At 40.3% G+C, this 16,710-nt stretch overlaps 4 protein-coding genes across 4 annotated transcripts in view; 3 read left to right on the forward strand and 1 right to left on the reverse strand.

Annotated features, from left to right (window-relative positions):
* The window catches only part of si:ch211-234p6.5 (pleckstrin homology domain-containing family A member 4), a 75,517-nt gene that overhangs the window by 27,635 nt on the left and 31,172 nt on the right, over window positions 1-16,710 (forward strand). Inside the window, exon 2 of the mRNA XM_031314865.2 lies at window positions 4,674-4,766. The gene's annotated coding sequence lies outside the window, so the exon portion shown is untranslated. The remainder of the gene's footprint in view (window positions 1-4,673; window positions 4,767-16,710) is intronic.
* On the reverse strand, window positions 5,290-6,990 carry LOC116061037 (stonustoxin subunit beta-like). The gene is made up of 4 exons (XM_031314889.2): window positions 6,799-6,990; window positions 6,403-6,465; window positions 6,167-6,309; window positions 5,290-6,072 (listed from the first exon to the last, which is right to left on the reverse strand). The coding sequence occupies exons 1-4, from the start codon at window positions 6,836-6,838 to the stop codon at window positions 5,644-5,646; spliced, it is 675 nt and encodes a 224-aa protein (XP_031170749.1). The 5' UTR covers window positions 6,839-6,990; the 3' UTR covers window positions 5,290-5,643.
* On the forward strand, window positions 8,148-12,382 carry LOC116061035 (stonustoxin subunit beta-like). Its single transcript, XM_035997322.1, has 6 exons — window positions 8,148-8,420; window positions 9,090-9,300; window positions 11,094-11,126; window positions 11,248-11,310; window positions 11,403-11,545; window positions 11,875-12,382. The coding sequence occupies exons 2-6, from the start codon at window positions 9,252-9,254 to the stop codon at window positions 12,145-12,147; spliced, it is 561 nt and encodes a 186-aa protein (XP_035853215.1). The 5' UTR covers window positions 8,148-8,420; window positions 9,090-9,251; the 3' UTR covers window positions 12,148-12,382.
* LOC116061036 (stonustoxin subunit beta-like) lies at window positions 13,113-15,381 on the forward strand. Its single transcript, XM_031314888.2, has 5 exons — window positions 13,113-13,487; window positions 14,173-14,214; window positions 14,293-14,355; window positions 14,459-14,598; window positions 14,686-15,381. The coding sequence occupies exons 1-5, from the start codon at window positions 13,436-13,438 to the stop codon at window positions 15,094-15,096; spliced, it is 708 nt and encodes a 235-aa protein (XP_031170748.1). The 5' UTR covers window positions 13,113-13,435; the 3' UTR covers window positions 15,097-15,381.

Here is a 16,710-nt window from a genome sequence, read left to right on the forward strand (position 1 = left end):
ATCAGCTTTATTGGCCAGGTTTGCGTAGACAAACAAGGAATTTGACTCTGGTAATCTTTGCTCTCAAAGTACAACACTTAACATATTAAGAATAAAAACAGAGATGACGGTAAGAATATAAAAAATAGTCTACAGTATAACAATACAATATAATTTACAATTTTACAAAAAATATACAAAAGAGAGGGAAGGAATAGTGCAAAATTGGTCAATAGACTGAAATTTTAGGATTTAAATATGAGTAGAGTGCAAGGCAGATCAGTGCAATGGTAATATATTAATAACAATATTGTAATTGTAGGATTTAAATAGACATGAGGTAGATGAGCAGAACAGTGGTGGTTGACTTTGTTCAGTGTGAGGGTGGGGGCTTGGGGAAAGAAACTGTCCCTGTGTCGGCTGGTTTTGGCAAACAGTGTCCTGTATCGCCTACTAGAGGGAAGGAGGTTGAACAGTTTGTGACCAGGATGTGAGGGGTCTGCACAGATTTTTGCTGCCCTTTTCCTGACCCTGGACCGGTACAGGTCCTGGATGGAGGGAAGGTCCGTTCCAATGATCCTCTCTGCAGCCCTAATTGTCCGTTGCAGTCTGGCCCTATCCCATTTGGTGGCTGACCCAAACCAGACAGTGATGGAGGTGCAGATGACAGACTGAATGATAGCTGAGTAGAAAGTGGTCAGCAGCTCCTTAGGCAGATTAAACTTCCTTAGCTGTCGCAGGAGTCAATGTGGGGGAGACCATTTTAGGTCCTGTGAGATGGTTGATCCCAGGAACCTAAAGGAATCCACAGTGGCCACTGTGTCGTTCAGGATGGTGAGTGGGGGGGGGCGGACTTCTCCTGAAGTCCACTGTCATCTCCAGTCTTCTTGGGGTTTAACTCCAGGTGGTTCTGACTGCACCATTGGACCAGCTGTTCCACCTTCTGTCTGTAAGCAGACTCATCACCATCCTGGATCAAACCAATGACAGTGGTGTCATCTGCTCACTTCAGGAGTTTTACAGACAGGTTCTTTGAGGTGCAGTCATTGGTGTAGAGGGAGAAGAGCAACGGGGAGAGGACACACCCCTGTTAGGCGCTAGTGCTGATGGACCGAGTTTTGGATGAGATGCTCCCCAGTCTGACATGCTGCTGCCTGTCAATCAGGAAGCTGATGATCCACTGACAGGTGGCGGCAGGCACTGAGAACTGGGTGAGCTTCCGATGTAGGAGTTCAGGGATGATGGTGTTGAACGCCGAGCTGAAGTCCACAAACAGGATCTTGGCATACGTCCCTGGGGAGTCGAGGTGGTGCAGGATGTATTGGAGTACCATGTTGACAGCATCATCCGCCGACCTGTTTGCCCTTTAGGCAAACTGCAGGGAGCCCAGCAGGGGTCCCGTGATGTCCTTCAGGTGGCTCAACACCAGTCTTTTATGTCTTCATGACCACAGACGTCAGGGCGACAGGCCTGTAGTCATTTAATATGTGATGGAGGGTTTTTTGGGGACTGGGATGATGGTGGAGCATTTGAAGCACTCCACACAGCAGGGACCGATTAAAAATCTGCGTGAAGATTGGTGCCAGCTGTTCAGCTCAGACTCGCAGACAAGAGAGGGACACACACCATCAGGTCCTGGAGCCTTCTTGATCTTCTGCTTCTGAAAGAGCAGGCACACATCCTTCTCGCGGATCGTTAGCGCAGGTAGGAGGAGGGGGATGGGTGTTGAGGGAAAACCTTTTGTGCGTGAGGGGTGTGATAATGGGTGCTTTTCAAACCTGCATTAAAAGTCGTTCAGGTTGTCAGTCAGTCTGGGATTTTCTGCAGGGTGGGGGGATGGTCTCTTCCGTGATCTTTCGCAGGCCTCTCCAAACTGATGCAGGGTCATTGCTGAGAGGCTGTCTTTAAGTTTCTCACTGTATCTTCTTTTTGGCTACCTTGATCTCCTTTGTCAGCTTGTTCCTGGCCTGCTTGTATAGGTCCCGGTCCCCACTCCTGTAGGCCTCCTCTTTGGCTTGACGCAATGGCATGACTTACACCACTGAATTATTCCATATCTCCACACCCCCATCTTATTTCCCAATATTTAAATAAATCAATTTGGTTATTGGAACAAATAGGGGCAGCTCCTGGATCATAGGTAGATTGTTGTGTTTTCAGCAGTTTGGTGTTTCTCTACATTGGTAAGTAGTTTTAATGCACTCTGGGGAAGAGATCATTTTGTGTGCTTTTAAGTGTCACCTTTCACATTCTAATTGGTTGTTAGAGTGTTAGAGGTCTATTGCCTTGTCCACACTTTAGGTCTGTTTTAATGAGTGTTAGTCTGAAAGCAAGAAATAATATTGGTTGGAGCTAAACTGTTCAATGGGCATAAGAAACTTGATCTGGATGACTGGACACGTTTGTTATTTTGTGATTTTGAAAAGTGCTATATAAAGTTATAACTTTTTAGTTCTCAATTCTTCCTTTAATTAAATGTGTTGAAACAAAGAAAACATTTTGTAAATTGCTTGGTCATTCCTGGTCTGTACTGAAGTGATAGTAAAACAAATGACATACACTTGGCTCTACCAGACTCCAAAGTTTAATATAAACCGTATACCACCCAGTGGTGGTTGTGGTCCTACCACAGGGGTCAGACTGGAGCCAGCAGTTCTTCAAGGGGCCAGCTTTATTAGCTCTGAAACTCAGTGCTGATTTTAGCAGTGAAGAGATCCATAAGCAATGTCAGACAGGTCATCCAAAGACATAAAGTAGCCTTTATAAAGTTTATAAAATTGAATAATGCGTCCTTTTCACTAAGCTAACACATTCAGATTTGTAGCCTTCCACTGTGGTGTAGACCTACTATAATACATTGATTTAATTAGTCAACTTTTAGACAAGATTTATGTTCACATCAAAACAAAATAATGCCAATAATGAAGAAAGTCTTACAAGCAACTGACTCATTCACAAATCACACACAGTCATCAGGTTACCATAAGCAACAAATGCCCTTTTTAAGGAATGCCAAATTCAAAGTCAATTGGCAGGCTCTACCTGCAAGAGTCAGACAAACAAGGTACACACAATACATAATAGCAAGGTGTTATGCAACATGAAGATATTTACCCATCAGTAAAAGACACAAAACAGAAAACTCAGAGCCACTCTCATTAATTTAATGTCTACTCACTTCTTCTCTTGCGGATGAAGAATCCATGTCCTACAATGTCCCACTACACTTGTTGCTGTGGTGGTCATTTCGTGTGTTTGCACATAATTCCTCTCTCTATTGCTACTAGCTAACTGTTACTCTTATAAAAACACTGTAATCTTAGCCGATATGATTAGCAACACTGATTTAGATAACAAAACTGTTGGCTAACTCTCTTTTGATTCATGTTAATTAAGTTCACAATTAATTTCAGAGTTTTTTGTGCCAGTCCTAGAATATCGTCAGTTTTGCAGCGGAATGACCATAGACTGTTTATAGAAGGGAATGACCTGTTTACTTCGCTACTTAGCTCGTTCCCTCACTTCGATAAGGATGCAATGCCACATTTGACCGCAAAGGTTGCCTGTTATAGCCCAGGGGGGCGCTGTTTCACTCATTTTAGTAGACTCACTGGGGAAGAGACGGCTGCAACAACGAAGTAAGAAATGTATGTACTGTGAAAAAGCACCTTCTTATGTTTTTTATTAAAATGACAGCGATAGACATTTTGAATAGTGAGGGCGTCATGGCTTGTCCTGGTTCCTGAGAGAAAGCGCACCTACATTGCAGGGAGCCACAGAGGCTTGTTGCCACAGCTTGTTGTTATACTGGTGACGGTCGCCGGGGGGAGACAAAGACAAAGTTTTCTTTCTCACAGGAGGAGCTCATATCTCAACCTATGATCTGAATCAGGACTACACACTGTCATAGAAGTGACTCTCTTGTCTCCAACAATGAATGAATGAATAAAAAGATAGATACATAGATAAATAGATACATATAGGAATACAATTTTGGTGGGAGTCAAAATATAAATCATGATTGTTAGAAATACATATACACAAATGTGTTAATGTCCTTTTTGCTGTTTTGTTGAAAGATTTTTAAAATTATGCTTGAGCTGAAATTTTCACAAATCTAACAACCGCTGTGATGAAAAACTGTACGCACTAGTATGGATTGTGAGAAAATATATAGTACAGAAATCATGCTTTGCAAGTATTATGATGGCTGTTAATAGTGTCTTCTGCAATACTCGCTTTGTTTTCTTTAGTCTAGTGTATGTTGGCTGTTTCTTTTAATTACTTTCAACATGTTGATGACATCAATGTGGTTGCAAACTTCACTGCACACCCTTAGAGAGACTTTCAGGTTGCCAGCATGACAAGGTGTAACCTTTTTATTCATTTTGTCTTAAGTTTATTCACTCATTGAGAATACAACCATACCCAAAATGTGCAAAACAAAATATTAAACATTTTTTCACTCCTATCCCCTCTGTCTCCAGTTCAGCCTGAGGGGCTGTGGAAAAATGTCATTGCTGATGTTTTCACTCTAATATGAAGAAAAAATGAGTCTGAATTGTTATCAATGAACTCAGCATTGAGTTTAGTCCTGCATCTGTCATCCTATATTTCATCAACTCTCCTCCGTCCATGCACCCTCACTGACCTTATGTGTGTACTCACATATGACCTTGTTTATTACTTCACAGGATCTGCTTTCATGTCACCAGTCTAATCCTCTGGACCCCCTGCTCAGCGTTAACAGGGGAAGGTGAAGAATGAAAGATCTAGAGCAGCTGAAGGTATGGTAGAGTTTGAATGCTTCACATGACATTGGTGGATTACTTTCCTTTGCTGTAAGATTGTATTTATAAATCATGACTTATCACCTGACGATTATACCACAAAGCTGTGTTTGTCCTTAGCATGGAAACTTGACTGGCTGTTGACAACGTCTTTTTTCTTGGGTTTTTGATATATTCGGGATGTTGTAATTGCAGTTCCCAATCCTCTCAGGACTGCTGAAAGAGGTTGCAGATGTTGAGGTACCCTGGATTTTTTAGGCGCATGTGCTGATTTGTAGGCATATTTATTTGTATACAAAAGTTAAATATAAATAAAACTGATTGCATTGAGGTTCCGTGGTCTACACTGGTTTATTCCGATAGGTCTTCTGTAAATGAAATTAGTTTTGATTTAAACATTAACATATTAAATAGAGGTAGGTAGAATTTAAAGTTATGCAATGCACTGATTCAAAATAATGACAATACGCAAGTATACATTTGATCCTATATCCCTTATTATCAACTTTACTGTTAGTAAAAGTATTTACACCTTTTTAATGCATTCAGTGTTTATTTTATTTAAAGACACACAAAATAACATTTTTGGTTTAAAAAGTGCAGGATAGACCCATGGCACAATGCATAATGCTATACCACTAAACACTATTCAACATTCAGTTTAGTCAAAATGAACATGTTAATGATACATAAGCACTTAAACAAATAGCAGCTTTTTGATAAACGTGTTTCTATATACAAATATTTTGATTTTGAACAGTCTGTCTTTCATTATCCCAGAGTATGCATTGCAGATAAACATATTTTTAGTTTTAGATATGTATTGTAAATGAAGTTTTAATGAAAACGTAAGAAAATAGAAATGGAAAACACTTCACACCTCTGGTTTAACTAAAAAACATGATGAATTTTGTCCCACCCAGAAACCTGGCAACATCCTCCCCTTGAAAGAGCTCTTGATCTGCTGTAGCAGTCTGATCTCTCTTCTGGCTTCGCTCCCCTCTCCCTCCTTCACTTCTTCAACTGCATAAAAATTGATGACACTAGCTGGATGGTCAAGGTATATCCCAATGGTGAAGCACTGGGCTATATCCCTGATTTCCGTGTTAATGCCATTGAACCACACTTGGTAGTGGGATCCACCCCACCCAAGACCCCAGGAGTGTTCATTCTCTCCCAGCCCGCATTGTCCGTCGCTTCCCCTCCTCCCTGCTCCTTCATAGGCGACTCCGGCAACCACCCATCCTGAATATTTCACCTCCCAGTAAGCTCGGAATCCCAAGATGCCTTCTTTGCAAAGAACCTTTAGGGGAAAAGAACATAATGAAATAAGTTGAGTGGAGGAAAAATGTATATTCTACATCTGGATTTATGACCTCAAACTCAATAAAACCTACCTGGGGCGTATGCTCATATCGCTCTGGTCTGTCCAGGACGGGACAAGTGACATCATCAGTCATGCGCGACACCTTGGATCCATCCTCTGTGATCCACAGCATCTTATTGGCTGTCTTGTCATCCAGGGAAAGGTTGATCCAGTCTGTGAGATGTGGAAAATATGCAGCCATGACAGATGAAAGAGAAGAAACTACATATCATGACAATGAGGAAATAAGTTTTTTAATGATCTTACGTTTCAGGAGATCAGCTCTGCATTTAGGCTCAGGGATGTTGGGCTCGTACTCGGGGATATTATCTGAGTGATGAAAAAAGTCACATTGTCATTATAAGATGGCAACAAAGTGACACAGTAACAAGCAGAAGCAGAGGCATTGTCTTAAAAATAAATTCAAATAAACCTTTTAAAAGGTAAGCCCTCAGTGTGTTCGAGTTATATTAATTTTATTGTTTACTTTAAAATCTTACCTGTTCGAGAAGCCAAATCTTTAGATTTTTTCTCCATAAATATAATAGAAACATGACTGTCAACTGTACTGGTTGGCTACTTTGGTTTTAATGTAAGAAAACTTACAACAATATACAAAATCTATGCATTATCTGTTGAGGAAGGGAATGGGAGTTCACTCACCAGGTCTGGTGATTCTCATATTGGGAGCACTGGTTGGCATCTTTATTGCTTATTGCCGTGTTGAGGTTGGCTGAATGTTAGCGTCTGTCAGCAGCGTACTGCTGCAGTAATGCAAACAGCTTCTTTATATACCCCTAGGAAAGGGAGATTTGGGGGGACCCGGGGGGCCCTGGGGGGCCCTGGTGCTCCCTAAGACAATTTTTGGTAAGGCATGTAGAGATAACAAGCTCACTAATGGGCATGCCACAGAGCCCACCAAATCAGGATATTTAGGTCAGGGCCACCACCCAACCCGCTGATCCCTATTCATCTGAGTAGTTCTGAATATGTTGTACAGTTACCCTGTCATCTCTTTGTCATCAAACTCAGATCTTGAAAGTTAATACTGTACAGCAATGCGGTCATCCTGTATAGAACAGAGGGGTCACACAAGACTGGAAGAACACTTAACGGCACTTTGAGAAGAGGAACCAGGTTCCATTGAGTTTCATTTGGAGAAGAGTTCATCTCTGGTGAGTCTGTGCACTTTTAAAGAAGAGCACTTCACGGTAAAGGTGTTTTTTTTATAATGTACCTGATTTCCTCTGCAATGTCCTTAAATTCTTTTTTGTGGCAGATTTTGAATCTGTAATGTCTGTATTTAAACACTATTGAAATGCTTCTGTGTTGTCTTATCATATTAATATATATGCTGCAATATACTGTTCTGAAGGCATTTCCTGTGCTTGTAAAAGTCAGTCATTTATTAGCAGCCCATCAATGTTTATTGATTGATGGCATTGACCCAAAAAGTGATCTGATGTCAATATAAAGTTTTCAGTCAGTTACAGTAGATCACAATGAAATCATGAGTGATTTATTTTTAGCTATCATTTGACTTTGAATTTATGACCATTCAGAAGAAGTACATTGGTACATTTTATAAAAAAGGAAGTTCCACTTTTATTAAAAGATATTGAGACCTATAGACTCTGTGGACGGTTAAAAACTGAAGTCATGAGCTTGCCAATGCGTTTGACCATGCAGAGCAGCCACTGAACAGGGTCACAGCTCAGCCCCGGCTTTTCACGTCAAAGATCATTTGTCTGTCAGCAGAATTTTAAAAGTCTGTTGCCCCTGGTTTCTAATCGTATGAGAGGAGATTGGAGGAATATAGATAGCCGCACGCAAACCCGTCACCCACACTCCTTCTCCTTTATGTTCAATAGGGCAGTCTGGGGCTGTTCCCTCACCATAGCTTCTGGTATTTATTGTTTAGTATGTCCCTGGTATTTACCATTCAGTATGTCCCTGGGATTTACTGTTTAGTATGTCCGTTGCATCGCACTTACTGCTTCAGTCAGTCATCTGCTTGGGCAGGCAGGAACACAAGAAGGACGGGACAGCCTTGACTAGAGGTTTGGCAGGGTGCAGGAGCAGTAAACACCTGAGACACAAAGCTCACAGTGGAGAGCATATCACAGGGAAGGGTTTACGACCAGCGACATGCTTTTTCTTTTAACCCAGGCCATGGACATCAAGGTACTTGTGATGGTAAATGGTTGATGTGATAATGCAGGTCAAGAGCGTAGCTAAGTCTGGTATAATAAACTGAAGCCCCTCCAGTCATCTTAGGTCATATAATAAGTAATGATTTCAAATATTTGGTTTTGTGTTATTGTGTTTTGAGAATTGTCTTCTTACTTTATTAAATATGTTTACATAAGTTAAAGTTATAACAAAACTTGATATTTACTTATTTGTATCAATCAAAGCTTAACAAAAAAATGTAGTAATGTGTGTAGATTTATAAAGGATAGAGTCAGATTTGTTATTGTTTTTGTTTTACATTTTAAATGTTCAATGTAAGAATAGTAGAAATAGGTAAATGCAGGCTTTAAAAATGTTGCCGCAAGAGAAGTAGTAATACTTTACCACATCACATTGATAATACTCAATTACAGAACAGTTGCATATTTATACTTGTTCAATATGTTGCACCTGTTGGACCTCACACTGCATGACATCAATCACCAGGAACTCTCCTATCTAGGTGTGTGTGTGTGTGTGTGTGTGTGTGTGTGTGTGTCTACATACTGCATCCCCCCCATCCACCATCAATGCTGTCACTGTGCAATGTGGAGAGATCAGTGGTAGTGATGTAGAGGGAGGGGGAGGGGTACTTGGTACTAGGGGGTGTCCTGCTGGCATCCAAGCATCAATCTAACCTTTTTAAACATACAAACACAGCTCCAATTACAAGCCTTATGCCTCCCCCTCCTTTCTATTGAAAAATGTGATCTCATGTTCATGTCCACGCCACCGGCTCTCGTTCCTTCCCCTCTGTCCTACATCACAAGGTATAAAGTGCATTGATCTGTCACACATTGGAGTCAACAGAATACTCAAACGGACCCGTGTTTCATCAGGGCCGAGACAGGCTCACTGCAGCAGCTTAAACGGCCGGTATCAAGATGCCCGCCACCAACAGAATCATTTCTGACACCCGGATGTCAGATAAAGGTGAACTTTATTTTCTACAATTTACACCATTTATATTCATTGGTTTAAACACAGAACATTTCAATTCAAGAATGTCTCATTTGCAATCAAATCCATCTGAATGTCAAGGTCCAACTTCAAATGGCTTTAAATAAATTTGCAGCATATCTAATGCAGAAATCATTATCAACAATGCTTCAAATGTACTCTTTTAATAACCCCAGCCGGTCCGTGTCTGCTGCCATTTTTACTATTATCTGAGGCAGATCCTGAGTGAATGGGTCACTAGAGTGTATGTCTGTGTGGAAAGCGTAATATTTCACTGGCCGATTTCATGCTTGTCGTTATGAGGGGCGTATAATGGTTTTACTGCCCAGTAGCAAGAATCTGCAAGTGTCAACATCATCTGCATTAAAAAAGATTTAACATGCTGTATGTGTAATATAATACCAGCCTGGAAAATCTTCCACATTGAGCAGGATTGTAGCTCATTTATGTCAGGCTCTATAGACTGTATTATCATGACAACAATGTTTACGTCTGACTCAAAAACATTCATTCAAACCCCATCGCTAACAAGCCCCCGTACAGATTGCCCACAATCTTAAATGTATTTTATGGTGTCATGTTCATGTAATGAGGCAAGACAAAGCAGTTATTTTTTATCACCTTGTGCTATATCCAGAAAAGCGGCTTAAAATTCTCACATTGGTCTCTCTGTCTCCAGTCAACAAAACAAAACATATCACTTAGTTGATGCTGCTATGTTAATACTGAGGGGATTAAGTGACTCCTGTTTCTGATCCCCATTATCAACAAACTAGAGACTGCATGCTTACATTGGTATTAGTTACAAAATTGGCATCATGGCTGAGCCTGCTCTGTAACTAGAATTTATCAGTTATTACTCCAAGGAAAGTTGTGACACAGTACTGCCGCCTGTAATCAAGTTTAACTTGAAATCTAAATGCTGGCAGACTTAATTATTTTATTTCTGTATATTATTAGCTGAAGAGACATTATTAAGTTTAGGGATAAATTAGTGTTACAGTTCATTATCTTCACATTAACTCTATTACAGAAGAGCTGCTTTTCATTTGAGCCCAAATTGAAATGCAATTTGTACCTTTTTGGATGCCTTTACTTAATTCTCCTGATTGTTATTTACCTCCAGTGATGGACTGGGATCAAAAAACGTCCCTGACATGTGCAAGACATGGCCCTATTTAATAAATAGCTAGTTTGGAGTGATTCTTTCCACCCACCCCACCGCAGTACAATCTTGAATATTTGTGGCTGCATGCATAAAATAACTTCAAAATTAACCAAAGACAAATTATCAGTAGTGGCCCATATGGGTCCATAGTGAGGCGGCCCTTCTGGCATTTGCCCAAATTCCAGATGGCCAGTCTGTCAGTTTACCTCAGTTTACCTCAATAAACAAATGCGGTATCTACATCTCCAACTTATCGGATATCGTGCCCCTTCTCATCTGATAAACTGCTCTGAGCTTCATGCTGCACTCCCGTGTGACTAAAGCCAACTGAGCAGCATGTGAGGTGTCTTGTTAATTCCAAACTCCTGGCATGAATCACGCGCTGGCTCCAGAAAGCATGCAGTTGCTGATGTGATGATCTGACAGAGGCAGATGGTTTTCTAAGTATACACCGTTTTGTACTTCATTATCACCTGTTGTGACATATCTGACACATACCGCTGCCTATAGTATTTATACCAGCCTAGTATGTTGATCTTAATATAGGTTACTCTGGTGAAAACAAATTTTAGTTTTTGTTTATTATATTTCTTTGCAGCAAAAAAAGCCAAAGCTGGAAACACATCCACAGGTAAGACAGTCGCCTTATTACAGGCTTTTTGCTTTTTAAATGTTTTGTAAATGCTGATTCAAAATCTCAGTTCCCATCTCCAGTTCACCTGTCCTTGTCTGACTCCTCTGTCACTCCTCAGAGAAGATCCCAGCATACGAGTCAAATATCCCCGAACCAAAATGCAGCGCTGATCTCATCAAACGTAAAATTCTTAATCAGTTACCTGTTTTCATCCATCCACACTTTGATCCCAACATGATTTTTCATGAAATTATTTCATCGTTTCTTTTCCAGACTGGTTCAAAATTTCCCTGGATGACAAGACAGCCAATAAGATGCTGTGGATCGGAGAAGATGGTGCCAAGGTGGCCCGTATGACTGATGATGTCACTTGTCCCGTTTTGGAAAGACCCGAGAGATATGAGTATTCTCCCCAGGTACAGTGTGAAGCTGCAGTTAGCCTATTTTTGAAATGAAGCTATTTATAATGTATTTTCTTTTGATCTTCAAGATAGTGTAAAATGAGATGAGAGATGCAATGAAATTGTCATCACCCTGTCATAGCCTGTCATGGAGTGTAATGTGATTGTAAAACTCAAGCAACAGTATGATGAAATAGAGGGCTGTCCTGAGTCAACTGGTTTGGCATTGCAAGTCGGAGAAAGCGATGCTGCTGTAAATTCAGTGCAGTGGCAGCTGTAGTAAATCACAGGTTATGTTGCATTACCTCTAAATTACTCTGTCATTCCCATCTACGTTCCAAAAGGTTCTTTGCAGAGAAGGCATCCTGGGCTTCAGAGGCTACTGGGAGGTAGAGTTCTCAGGGTGGGTCGTGGTCGGCGTTGCGTACGAACGAGCAGGAAGGAGGAACAGCGATGGATCTTGTGGCCTGGAAGAGAACGAAGAGTCCTGGGCTATTGGCTGGTCTGGTTCCCACTATCATGCCTGGCACAAAGGCCGCCTTGTACAGATCATGGAGATTCCTAAGTACTCCACAATTGGCGTATACCTTGACCAGCCTGCTGGCATCCTAAATTGATATGGTGTTGAGGAGGGAAAGGAGGGAGAGGAGAGCACAGGAGTCAAGGAGGTTCACATTTTGCAGCAGATTAAGAGCTCCTTTGAGCAGAAAATGATACCAGGTTTCTGGGTGGGGCCACAGTCACACTGTTTGGTCATAAAGAAGGAGGAATAAAGGACTGAATCTGCATTATAATATTGCATCAAAAAACATAAAAGTCAGTGATTATTAGCTGAACTCTGGCTGAGAGAGAGGAGTGAAACTATCTCAACCTTCTGTAGAATTATGGCAGCTTTCAACATAAAAATGACACCAGCATGGTACTGTTAATATGTGTCTTCGATAAGCTTGCATAAATTCAACACACATCGTAATTAAAACATTAGCACACATGATATATATTGCTTATACACAGTATCTCTGAGGCAGCTATACAGTTTGTATCTTTCGATAAAGGCCATCAGGTAGCTCTTATGGACTTTCCTGAAACCACCGGACCACTCAAGGTTTATACTGATACATTTATATTTATTTTTATTCCTTCATTGTTCTTATTTGCTACGAATGTATAGGGTTACCTCGTTCGATATGAATGTGTGCATAATGTAAAGTAAATAATAAAACCTTGAGTGAGAACATTTTGTCCTGGTTTGTTAACTTGTATATAGCAAAAGACAATGACATGTAGGCCTACTGGCGAAATTTACAGTACACTATACTGATCATTTTCATTTCCTTAAGGTGGTCTCTTAGCATGACCTACCTACATAGTTAGTGTAATATTGTAGTTGACAAAAACAAACTGAAGCTCTTGATGCAAGACTTGGTAACTTAGTTTCCACATTCCAGAGCCTCAGTAATTACAACATAGATGGATTAAATGGGCCATAAATCTGTCACATAATTTAATTTGACTGATGTGTCTTTGTTCATGTGGTTCTGCTTCTGCCTGTGTTGACAACACTGTCAAGACCAGTTTCTGAATCTTACTTTCACTCATGTCTCCTTGCTTTTCTAAACGTACTCCTAAAGTTTCACGAGTGTCAAATGTCTGCACTAGCCTTACAGTACTTATATCCATATGTCAAAGTCAAGTGTACCCCGCCATACACCAACTTGACCCCTGCTGAGCACCCGTTCCAATGACCTCAACACCTCTTTCAGACACTCCTCTCAAGCCCCCCTGCCTCATCTTTACCGAGGGTATAAAAGTCAAGTGGAAGACAAATACTTTGCACTTTTACTTTTTGACAACTCAAAGGATTTTGAAGTGTCTGGATGTGGATTATTGGCACACAGCCTCAAGATGCCCACCGGAACCGATTCTGAAACAATCCTCTCAGAAACCAACAAACCAGGTACAACAAGTTTGTACAATATAAATTATCTTTAAATAAAAAATGTATACATTTGCATTGTAACAAATGACGAATAAGTCAATTGTCTATCTGCTGGGGCAGTTACCGACAGATGCACCTTGTCTTGTCGAACAATGGATATGTGTTAGCTAAGTTTCAGTATGTCACACATTTCATTATGTGGAATAAGCAAGAGATGGGTGTCATACTAAAATGAGACATATGTCAAACACAGCCACACAAATATGAGTTTTACATAATTTAAGAACTTTAACTACAGGGCATGCTGTGCCTTTTAATATAATTAGTTTTGATTATTTCCATAATAGATGTGTGGTACATTATTTTGAAATGAAAAACTCAACTATCATCTTAGGGATGATTATACCTTTCAAACATTGCATGGATACTAATGAGTGGAAAATGACGGTGCAAGCTTTTCAGAATATGACACGACACTAACTGTAAACTACAATTTGTCAACTGTCCATAAATTTACAATATTAGAAATGTATGCATGTGTCACTTATGTGACATTTAGTCTGAAAAGTTGTTGAATAACTTAGATTCTTTATTCTTAGTGTTGCATTTCAGCATTTTTAGAGAGTAGAGTCATGTGTTTGTGTGAAACCGAAAACGACTCTTCACAGCCTTGCAGTTTAACCTTTGGCCTCAACCTTTTTAGGGAAGGAAATTAAATCCAATAAGAATAAGAAGACAAATACAGGTAATGGACTTGCATGAATTCATACTCTTCATGTAGTGAGCATTAGTTTGCATTTAAGTCAATTTCCTCTTGTTACAGGAAACGTTTCGGTTTATGTGCCGGGCATTCCAGAGCCAACAAGCAGAGCTGAGCTCATGAAGTGTACGCTGCAGATTTATTTTTTTCTCAAATCTTTTAATGTTCAGCAATATTTTCCAGGATTTAATAATAAAAAAAAAAAACATTGCTTAATGTTCTCTTGTAGACTGGATGCGTTTTACTTTGGATGATAAAACTTCCAACAAGATGTTGTGGATTTCTGACAGCGGGTTTAAGGTGTTTCGTAGAACTGAGGAGGTTTGTCCCGTGCTTGATAGACCAGAGAGATACGAGTACTCTCCACAGGTAAGACAGAAAATAATACAGCTATAGGCTGTCTTGCAAAGCAACAAATGTTTTTCATTTGTCTTCCTTTTTTTTATTTCTTCAAAGGTGGTGTGCAAAGAAGGAATTTGGAACATGAGGGCCTACTGGGAGGTGGAGTATTCGGGGTGGGTGGTAATTGGAGTCGCCTATGAAGGAGCAGGAAGGAGGGCACACTCTGGGCCGTGCGGCCTCGGAGAAAATGAGGAGTCCTGGGGTCTGTGTTGGTCAGGAACATGTTACCAGATCTGGTTCAACGGTATGAACAACGACATAAAGGATGTCCCGTACTGCTCCACAATTGGAGTTTACATCGACCAGCCTGCGGGGGTTATAAGCTTTTATGTTGTGACCGGTGAGGGGGCAGAGAGGGAGGTTAAGCTGTTGCAAAAAGTTAAGACTACTATAGAGAAAAAGATTCTTCCAGGTTTCTGGATAGGAATTCAATCCTCATGCACAATACTGCAGAGACCAGAATGAATTGCTGAAGCTAAAAAACGAATCAAATGTGTTAATGATGATGACGCTACAGTCAGGTTTTAACACTTTGACAAATGTTAAATGCTGCACAAATTCCTGTAATTCTTATTCAATACCTGAAACTGTTTTTAATCGATCTAACTTTGAGAAATACATTTCTTTTTTGTCTAGTACTTTTTTGTCGTATACTCCTTTATTGTATACTGTATGTCTGGTTCTATAGCATCAGATTGGATATTTATGCACTGATTATGATTTTGATGTATGAATGTTGAATGTCTTTATGACATCTGAAATAAAGAATGTATTACTATAAATGAATGTGTATATACAATTACTTTTTAAACAAAATATTCTTCTCCATTGTCATGTTTGTAATTTATGTTTATTTTGTCATATTTAGTGTAAGTTAAATACCTCTGACACCTCTGTGACACCTCTGTTACCTTTTTTATAGAGATCAAAGTAACAACATCTACTGAATTTAATGCAAATCTTCTACTAAAAAAAGAGAAAAAATGTCTGCGGTCATTCCTTAATGGGTGAAAGCCAGATAAGGTTGCAGTTCACTGCATCGACCCCGTCTGGATTTGGCTGAGTAAAGAAGGAGCGAGAATCACTCCCTCTTAAATAAAGGCGCTCTCTTTGATATGTGAGAGGCTCCAGTCTGAAGATCACTTTCCCACTTTGACAGGTGGACCACAACACCTGCCACCTTCAAACCTAAAGCATGAGCTTTACCGGAACTTAAAGTGGCCACACCGTCAAACACATTCACACTCTTGGAGGCCCAATGCATCACGCAACCCTATTTAACAAGTGGATTATTATACATGCCAGTATTTCATGCACTTTAACTGCTGTCATGTCTATCACATACTGCACAATGAAGGTCATGTGTGACTGAGACAACTTGGGAAAAGATATATGTCTCTAAATGTACATATGTATATATATATATACATATGAACCCTCATGCATAGGTCAGTAGAACCAACACTCTTCCAGTAGTGGCTCAATTATCTAAATTAGAATGAATGCTTTTTGTGTTCAATATGTTTATAATAACAGTGTATAAAATGAGAATGTGAAAACATTGTGACAATGTGAAAGGGGTCGCTCATAGTGCTGAACCTACAGGGAAATATCACCTGAATCTGCCACAGCTCCCCTCTGCTTTATGGAGCTTTACAGTGACTTCAGCTCACGGTTTAGCTGTCTGACCAGCGACTTCACTGTTTTGGTTCAATCTCACAGCTCTCATAGCGACAGTATCGGCCACAGCAGGCAGCTGTTGTCAGCCAAAAAGCTGTAAACACCCACTGAATAGTACACTGCGCAGCAGCATACTGCAGACAGAAAGTTTGACTAGCTGGTGAACATGGAGCATTTAGTAGCTAAATAGCCAGATATTTCCCTCAGGAGTTGTTAGAGACTGAAAACAGAGCCAAAAGGAGAGCAAATGTTGGACTTAAATTCATCAGGTGGACAGAAACACGACTCCAAATGAATGATAATGTTGCTCCTTAACTCTTTTCACTTGTCTCCTTTTGTGTGCATCTTAGTCCCAGAAATGCCTGTTACTAACCTAGCTCTGGGGAGTTTTCTCCCCGG

The sequence above is a fragment of the Sander lucioperca genome, chromosome 22, assembly GCF_008315115.2.
Source record: "Sander lucioperca isolate FBNREF2018 chromosome 22, SLUC_FBN_1.2, whole genome shotgun sequence".
Taxonomy (NCBI): Eukaryota; Metazoa; Chordata; class Actinopteri; order Perciformes; family Percidae; genus Sander; species Sander lucioperca.